The sequence below is a fragment of the Aptenodytes forsteri genome, unplaced genomic scaffold, assembly GCF_000699145.1.
Source record: "Aptenodytes forsteri isolate BGI_AS27 unplaced genomic scaffold, ASM69914v1 Scaffold79, whole genome shotgun sequence".
Taxonomy (NCBI): Eukaryota; Metazoa; Chordata; class Aves; order Sphenisciformes; family Spheniscidae; genus Aptenodytes; species Aptenodytes forsteri.
In genome coordinates this window covers 1,805,641-1,814,817 of record NW_008794776.1, presented here as the reverse complement: position 1 = coordinate 1,814,817, position 9,177 = coordinate 1,805,641, and the positions used below count along the sequence as shown (strand labels likewise).

The 9,177-nt window shown below is 40.9% G+C and overlaps 1 protein-coding gene across 1 annotated transcript; it reads right to left on the bottom strand.

Moving 5' to 3' along the window:
* Positions 1–4,400: 4,400 nt before the first annotated feature.
* Positions 4,401–9,170, bottom strand: RAN (RAN, member RAS oncogene family). Its single transcript, XM_009274326.2, has 6 exons — positions 9,050–9,170; positions 8,071–8,155; positions 7,858–7,983; positions 6,549–6,736; positions 5,791–5,961; positions 4,401–5,679 (listed from the first exon to the last, which is right to left on the bottom strand). The coding sequence occupies exons 1-6, from the start codon at positions 9,083–9,085 to the stop codon at positions 5,635–5,637; spliced, it is 651 nt and encodes a 216-aa protein (XP_009272601.1). The 5' UTR covers positions 9,086–9,170; the 3' UTR covers positions 4,401–5,634.
* Between the last annotated feature and the right edge of the window lie 7 nt (positions 9,171–9,177).

The following is a 9,177-nucleotide window of genomic DNA, read 5'->3' as shown; positions in this document are numbered from 1 at the left end:
GCCCCCCCCTCACAGCCCCCCGCCGCTGCGGATAAAGCGGGGGGCGCCCAGGGCGCTGCCTTCTCGCCTACGCGACGCTTGCGCGACCCCCACAGGCCTAGTTCAACGCCACACACGCCCCGGGCGGCGCGGCCAGGCGGGCGGCGCGCCCCACCGCCCGGCCGGAGCGGGTACCGCAGCGCAACCCTCCTCGCCTCACCTCACCTCCCGCCTTCCCTTCCCGCCTGGAATTACCCCCGTCTATCCCAGACGCTGCGCAGTCCGCTGGCTGGCGAGAGGAGGGAATTAGGCGGTAACCGCTCCATCTCCGTAACCAAGATTATTATTTATTTTTTTTAAGCTGTATCAGACTCGTTCAGCCCGCGAGCCGAGAACTACTCCCTGTCATCTGGTTTAAGCCCCACGTACCTCAGGCAACAACTTCTGCACTTCCGACTGGCAGACGCGTCTCAAACAGCTCTGTTACAGAGCATCTTTTGATGAATTGCTGCGCTCATCTGCTATAGTTTGAGGTAAGTTTTATAACTAGACATCAGTTTAGGTATTCAAGTAAAACAAAACATCCAGACCCAAGTAAGAAAGATACCAGATCCAGAATCAAAAGGCAACGAGTAATGCTAAAAAGGGCAGGCAGAGATTTCTTGTTTATTATGACCCACCTTTTTATTTATGAATGGAACAAGCCTCTTTGGCTTGAGTTCTTCCCCTAAACACTTGCCCTGCAAGCCCAACCCGAGATCTGGAAATTTCAACAAGTTTTTTTTTTATGACACAATCCATCAAAAAAGCCTGACAGGAAAGTTAACTTTTATATCCTCAGTATAAGCAAAACACACGTTGCTTCCCTCCAGCACTATTTTCGAAAGTCACCGAGATGCGAAAGCCAGCAAAACCGGTGGCAGCTTGCTGTGTAGCGAAAAGCTGATGAAGTAGCAGCAATAGGAATTAGTATCACAACGGGGCAATCGGACTGTGGCACTGGCTCATGCAAGCTAACTCTTGCCTGAAAAGACAGTTCAAAGCAAACAAGAGCCATTTATATTAGCCACCTGATTTGCTCCCTTTAGCTTAACACTTTGTACAGAAGACTTAAATAGCCGTACCGAGAACGACCCTGATGCTTCGGAGTATAATCAGCGAGTTTGCCACTTAGACGGTCGTAACAGGAAGGACCCTGGTTAAAGTTTTCTTCTTAGATGATACTGATCGCAACAACCTTACGAGCTTCCTGTTTATGACTCTACACTTAGTTTGTTTTAGCTGCCCTTTTCAGTCCGTATTAATAAAGTATCCACGTGGAAATAGGCAACTGAGAGTAAACCAAGCTCATTGCCTCCTAGTAACCTGGAACCATATTGATGAAATTCAGTTTTGAATGCTTGCACTAAATATATTAAAACCATAACTTCAGAGATAGCGGATCCAACATCAAAACTTATTACATAAAATATGAAATTATGTTTATAACATTATTTGGGGAAATTTGTACTCGTCTTCTCTTTTCCCCTCAAGCAAGCAGTAGAAATACAGGAATCTGATTCTTTTAATCACAAAATTCCAGGATCACAGCGAGACAGATGCCAACTACGGCTACCCAAAATAAAATAAAACCCAACCTATTCCTACACTGAACTAGCGCCCTCATCCAAACGTTGGCCCATTTCAGTGATGCAGCTTGTAGAACGCTAGAATTTTGGGGAAGTGTCATTCAGTCATTGAACAACCTGTTCACTTTGTGAACTAGAAGAGAATTACCCACACAACCCAATTAAAAGTATTTGCCTTGTACACTCAAATCTGTAACCTAAGAAGATTTAGGCTCAGTGCTAGAGCCTTGGTATAAATAACATGCCTTACATTTCAACAGTCCTACAATTATTCAATAACTGGCTATGTAAAGAGGCTCTGGTCTGGCGCATCAGTAAGTCCCACTAAGTCTGTTAAACGGGTTATCGTATTAAGCCTTCCTTTCAAGTGTAAAATTCTTACGAGTTTAACTTAATTTGCCAGGCAGACAAGTGAGCTCTAAACCAGAAAGAGGAATTGTCTTTCTTGCCCTCTTTGCTAGAAAGGCAATAGCTTGCACCACAAGGACAGTTACAAACAAGCCAGAGGGCAATGAAGACTAAAAATCGCTACAGCTGTTGCCAGAGCATTAGGATCTGGGTGTTGTCTGAAAAAGCTACTGGCCTAGGACAGCACAGTCATTCATGCTCTCCCAACACGAATCCCCGGCTTAAAACATTTCCCAGTTTTGGCCACTGGCAAAGATGATCAAGTGTTACAGGACACACGCAAGGAAGAACTCCTTCATGGGACGCTCATATAGCAGCTTGTGCTAGGAAAAATTCTTCTTAAAGGCAAACTTTTCTGCTCAGTGCAAAAACCAACATATACACACACAAAACCAGCCTAAATTAGTGCACCCATGTGAAAACAAACTGATAAAGCAGCGGCAGCAGGTTTAGCTTTTCAGTTGCCTGTAAGACACCGCTATCGATCCTGGTTCAAGAGGGCCCAATCAACTGTTGCCAAAACTCAGGTGAGAGAAAGCAACCAGTACTGCCAATCCAGGTCAGGGGAACTGGCTTCAATCAAACCATGCGTTTGCGTTTTAGGAAGGCGAGGGCAGAACAGTTTGTCTCGGCACTGTTTTCTCCACTAGTTTAGACCAAGACCATATCAGCAACACAACAGAACAATTTATAAAGGAAAAAGACAAACTTTGTTGTACGTAACTTGCGGGCACAAGAGGGGCAGACTTCAACCTTCTTGGCGTACAGATTCCAGTTGTTGCAGAGAAGTGTTCTCCAACGTTTCTAAAAAAAGACCGTCGAAATCCCGAGAGATCCACAGGCAACCCTAGCTTTCCTGAGGAGGCCAGTAACACTCCTTCATTTAGAGGTTCAGTGAGAAGTAGCGAAACATTTCCTCTGCCAGTTTCTTAACTAATGCTTTTGCCTTACCTATTTTGCACACGCACTAGCTCTCCAGCTGCTCTTCCAATACAACCCTCCAGGCTTGGGCACTTAAAAACCAACAGCTTTATCATGGAACCAGGAACAGTAAATGGGCCAGCACCTCGTCCTGCTTTTGAGAGTTAAAGCTGAGCATGGTCTGTAATGACAGGTTACTAAAAACCAATCTGAAACCAGAGATCTTAGTGTGGGAAAACTCACCAAACGGCGTGCAGGGAACACAAGAACTCCTACAATTAGTCTGATCTAACCATACAGCAGCGGAGCAAGTAGAACAAAGCAAGTATTGCAACGAAGGATTTCAGTCTCATCAATTCAGTCCGGATAATGGTAGAGCTCTAATACAGACTGATTGACTATTTAGTACAGAGGTTCTTAGAGTGTTATTTTCGTCATTACTTGACTAAATAGATAAAATTTTACTTTGCCTAAACCCAACTAGTGAAAAACTTCTTAGCTGTGTTAAGGAACTTCAATTGAGGAATCTGCACATGCATATTAAGGCTACCTGCATTATTCATAATCAACAATTAACAGGGACTAAAGGTGACAAACCAACTATAATGCTGCAGCAAGTAGACTTAATTCCACTCCCAAAACATTTCAGGTTGAAGAGATTACAGCAGGACTAGTATTACTGCCTACTTCAGAGAGGAGTTTTTGTGGACTTGGAAGTAACACTGAAGATTACAGAGCAAAGCTCATAGCAGTTATACTAGTCTTTAAACAGCTGTTTCACATAAGTTTTCAGCTGTTTTGTAACAATTCATACTAAGGCTAGCACCTGTGTGCAGCAGACAAGTTGTAAAGATGACACTATACACACACTATGAAACACTAAAAAAAAAAATATAACTTCAGTGCTGTTTTTTCTTTTTAAGGCATAACCAATACTGCAGAAGTACTAAAGTATTCTAAATCAATTTGGTTTTTAAGTAGCACATTTTCAGAAGTGAGACAGCTTGAAGACAAAAGCAAGCTACCGCATCTAGTAAAGCAGCAGCAGATAGTCAAACTAGCAGTATTAACCAAGATATGCACAGGTAAATTAGTAAACACTACAGGCAAGAGCCTACAATATGAAGTTAAAGCAAGATGGCACAGCAAGAAGATTCAATGGAATGTTAAGTGGGAGGTTTTGGGTTTTTTTAAAACAACAAACTAAGTGTATGACATTCCTTATTTTCATTAATGAGTTTCAGGTCCTAAATACCACAGCTGAGCTTCTCATTGACTAGTAAAACACAAACCAAAAGCGAACCACAGAACTCCAACTTGCCCTAACTTAAACATGATTCCTTTACAAGAGTATTGCGTAAGTAATCACCAGAGTCCACACTTTCTGCCACCACATATGAGAACAGTTGAATAGTTAAATATTCAAGGAGTTACGTACACAAACATGCAAGTTAAAAGGAATAAATGAAATGCTCCACTTTATTAAGAAACCAAAAATACAAAACTGAAGAGTTCAAGGCTTCATGTACTCAAAACACTACTGAAAAATGGTATCTTATAGTTTTGTTTACTAGCAGTATTAATATTGACCAAGATTAACCTCTACAAGATAGTGTTAAAAGTTGACGTTTTCCACCATTTGTGCTGTAGTAAGCTAGAGTTTCAAATTAAGAACTTGGTGCAGTTACAGTAAAGTCTAGATATTTATATAAATGTGGTTTTAGTTAATATGCTGTTTTGTAGCCAAGAGCTTTTTAGCTCAACTACAGCTGTTTTCTAGTTAGTGAATTTTAAGATGCTTAGAGTTTGTTTAATCAGCTATAGCTCTACTGAATGATGTTCCATGCAAAGATACAGCTTTTAAGTCACCTAACAGACCTAAATGCCATTTGCTTCTGGCTACTAAAAAAAAAAACAGAGCTTACTAAAAGTTAAGAGGAGTCGAGAGAGGCTGTATCTAATGGCAGCATACACAAGCTGAACTACACCCTTTTCTCTCAAGACACCCTGCAGACCACAGACATTCCCATTTGCACAGGAATGTTGATCCAGTCACAATTACCAGTCAAGTGTTCACTGCTTTAGTTTTACCTGGCAGTTAGTTCAGCTTTCCTCAGGTGCTTTAATTATATGCTTCAGGAAATTAAGGGAAGGTTAACTGTTAGCTCTGATTTAGCAAGAGGAGCGTAACACAAGAAGCAGGAGGGAGAAGGAGAACAGAGAATGAGAAATGCAGTAGACAACCAAGTATTGGCCTCAACTGAAGAACAGAAGACACTCTGAAGTTTTTCTAACAATGCATGAAAGTTCACTTCCTTAGAGATACTTGAAATACAACTTTATTATCTAAACAAAAAAGAATGGGAATGACAGAAACAAGATTTACCACTTAACACTCTGATGTGACTGCAGCAGTCTTATATTTGAAACTCAAAAGGGGAAGTAATTGCAGTCCAAAAAACAGCTAAATATGCAGGTCCAAAATATGAAGGTTTTTGTTTTGGTTTTTTTGTTTTTGTTTTTTTTTTTTAACTGCCACATGCAGTCCGAAGCCCATTCATCTCTTTCAGCATCCCAAAGATTAAGCACATGTTCTGCTCAGCTAGATAATAAAGTGGCAAACACGCTGCACCACTGACATCACAGGACAGTTGCCTATAAAACTAGACTTCTGACGCTGGGCTCCAGCTTCATCCCTTCACAGGTCATCATCTTCATCTGGCAGTGCAGTGGTTTGAGCAATCTGGAACAAAAAAAGGTTACATATAAGAACTGTTCTTCAGTTATTTGCCTGAGGAGTTCAAAACACTACTTATCAAGCACTCATTTGACCTTTGTGCCCTTTCTCACTTACCTGTAAGTCTTGCTCATACTGTGCTGCCAGTGCTGGGTCCATAACAACTTCAGGTGGTGCGAGAGCAGGCATAGCAACAAACTCCAAGTTAGGATCTCCAATTAGCTTTCTAGCAAGCCAGAGGAAAGGCTTCTCAAAGTTGTAGTTACTCTTAGCTGAAATGTCATAATACTGCAAAAAAAAGTACATTATACCTTATTAAAAAAAACACCACCACGACACCTCTAATGGATATTTAGGGCATACCAAGATTAACACACAAATAATCAGCTCTACTTTTACCTTAGTATTCTTTTTGACCACATGACTTCTGTTTACGCTCTCAAAAATAATTATGATCTAAGTGTCTAGAAATGTAGTTTCAGGCAAATAGGCAGAAACTGATAATTGAAAAGTAAGGTATCCAATCTGATCAAAGATGGAACTTTCAGGAGGCAATAGTACATCTATCTTTTTCCTGTGACTTGAAATACTTTAGTCTCACTTCTGTGTCATCTGCTGAGATTCTGAGCAGTGAAAGCCAAATGCACACAAGCTCTTTAAGAGCTTATCATAGCTTCTGCTCAAGGCCAGTGATGATCATCTTTAACATCATCACTTCCCCCTTCCCTGAAGTTAGGTTCAAGTGGCCAACTGGATGTGAAGTTGAAATATTATAGCCTGTAGTGACAAAGGCAGAACACTCGATTACTACATAGAACCCAGCCGCAGGCAACACACCCAACAAATTTGATTCCTACAAACTCATGCCAACGTACCTGGAGATTCTTCTTCCTGTGGAAGACAATGGATTTTGCCTTGACTTTTCTGTCCTTAATATCCACTTTGTTGCCACACAACACTATGGGGATGTTTTCACATACTCGTACCAGATCTCTGTGCCAATTAGGTACATTCTTGTAAGTGACTCTTGATGTTACATCAAACATTATGATGGCACACTGAGCTGCAAGAAAAGAATAGTCAAGAGTTACATCAGGAGAGTAAGCACTTGCTCGTAAGATGGGGGAGAGAAGAGGTACCCAGAGAAAGCCCACGTTAGGGTAAGTGTCTGCATTAACTTTTCCCTCTCAGCTTCACAGTTCTGAGAGCCCACGTTCTGTTAACAAGCGGCCCGTGGCCATGTCGTCTCACATTTTTAGTGCCCGATCTTAAACACCAGCTAGTTTTATCAATGCAACTGTCTCACTGAGTAACATGGTGTTGCATGGTATAAGAATATACAGGGATTACAAAAGTCAGCTTTGATTACACAAATATTTGACAGAAATTAGTTAACACCTATTTAATTAATCTCAGACACCCTGTTGAGGCTTTCAGGTAGTAGTAGTCCACATCTACATGAGAGCTTGTAGCCCACATCTCAGGACAGCCTTGTCCAGAACAGTTTTTCAAAGAACATGAGGGCTTGACTCAATCCTGATACTTCTAAAGGAAAAGCAACAGCGTCAAACTAATAATCCCTTGCAAAATGTTAAAGATATGCAGGTGACTGAAGTACACACAGAACAGAGCTTGGCCAAGCAGAAGTTAAGGGACACTCAGTACTTCTTTAGAAAGACAACTCTGGCATGGAGACGTACAACTTCATCATCGTTTCTAAAATTTTAGAGTTTGTGTTCCAAGTCCTTGCCTCAGCACAGTACGTTAATACAGACAGAAGTCTGTACTAACTGAAGCACATACTTTCACCCCTTCACCACTGAATTTCATTGGCAATATCTTGTCATTTAAGGTGCACCATTACTCTTCATTAACACCAAAGCCTGCAACAGCATACTGAAACACAATCTTAGAATATTCCTGCATCAGTGCAAGTTGCCTAGCTTTATTATTATCATATTTATCTATTGTATCTATTTATCATCTATATTATCATATTTATTTGTATTATTATATGTATAATCTAATATTTATATCATTATATTTACATGAAGAGTTTGAAGACCCAGAAACCAGCTCATCACTGCAAGCCACACTGACAGCTTTCAGAGTGGCCAACACGAATAGAATCAAAGATTGAACTGTAAGAGGTACAGAATATTCGCACATACAGACACATCTTACCTTGGATGTAATAACCATCTCGCAGGCCACCAAATTTCTCTTGGCCAGCTGTGTCCCATACGTTAAATTTAATAGGGCCTCTGTTAGTATGGAACACCAGAGGATGAACTTCAACACCCAGCGTTGCTATAGTGATAAGAAAAAGCAGTGCACTTAGCAAGTCATGAATTGCACTTCTAACATATTAGATCTCAAATGTTTCTTCAGACATACCTACATACTTCTTTTCAAATTCACCAGTCAAATGACGTTTTACAAATGTTGTTTTACCAGTGCCACCATCACCAACCAGGACAAGCTGTTGATAAAGGCAAAAAAGTCAGAGCAATACACTTCTAGAGACATTTATTGGTCGTTTTAGTGTAAATACTAATTATTACTACAAAAACCTTAGTCCTACAAGATGCTGTAAACAAAAGACTGAATTCCCCATGAAGCGACTTCATTGTATTGGGACCCAATTTGTTAAGCCTATCATGCTATACCTCTAATCAGACTTATCTAGTTCCTATAGCTGAAAGCTACAATGCACCGTGAATACAGTTCTACTAAACTACAAGTGACTCAATTAAGAATATTTGAGGTTTCAACCTGAACGTGACCGTATTTAGAGAGGAACTCCAAACTGGAGAAACCGTCATCTTACAATTAGAAACCACCCAAACAAACAAAAAACCCCTAACAACTGCACTAGTAACAATGGGAATACTCTAAGTATTGTAAGAAACACAAGTAACAACCATTCATGAAGCAGTCTTAAGGACTTCTGGCTGTTAAGATAACAACCCCCCCACACACAAGACACCAGAAAGTTCTGTTCTGAAATATTTTAAGAGGTTTCCCTAAACAATTAATACACAACAGAAAACAGTCTATTCTAATTCACTCTAAGCACTTTTTGCTTGTTGCTGTGAAGTTCACTTCTGAAATTAAAAAAATAAATCAATCTATAGGCAAATCATCACTAAAGCGTCTAACACTAAACTACAAATAGCATCAGATTGACACAGTACAACAGAATCTTTTTGCACAAGTTATATGCAATGCTACAATAAACTACCTGCACCGTTAAGGAAAGACCAGCACTTCAAAACCAAACCTACCGTCCACGTTGGCACTCGAGAGTCGCTCGTGCTACTTTTCGACCGTAAAAAAGAAACAAACACACAACACCAACAAACCAGTCCCTTACCTTAAACTGCACTTGGGGCTCTCCTTGGGCGGCCATGCTGGGTCTGCAGGGGAAATGGAAGCATGTGAGCTCACAACAGGCGAGCTGATTCAAGGCCCAGCCGGAAGGGGCCGGGCGCCGTTTTCAGT

Bases quoted from the DNA above. Each gene is read 5' to 3' on its own strand.
- RAN (XM_009274326.2), bottom strand. From the start codon at position 9,085: ATGGCCGCCCAAGGAGAGCCCCAAGTGCAGTTTAAG. The intron at 8,156-9,049 runs GTAAGGGACTGG...CTTTATCAACAG, and splicing joins AGCCCCAAGTGCAGTTTAAG to CTTGTCCTGGTTGGTGATGG. The intron at 5,962-6,548 runs GTACGTTGGCAT...TTTTTTTTGCAG, and splicing joins ACAGGAAGAAGAATCTCCAG to TATTATGACATTTCAGCTAA.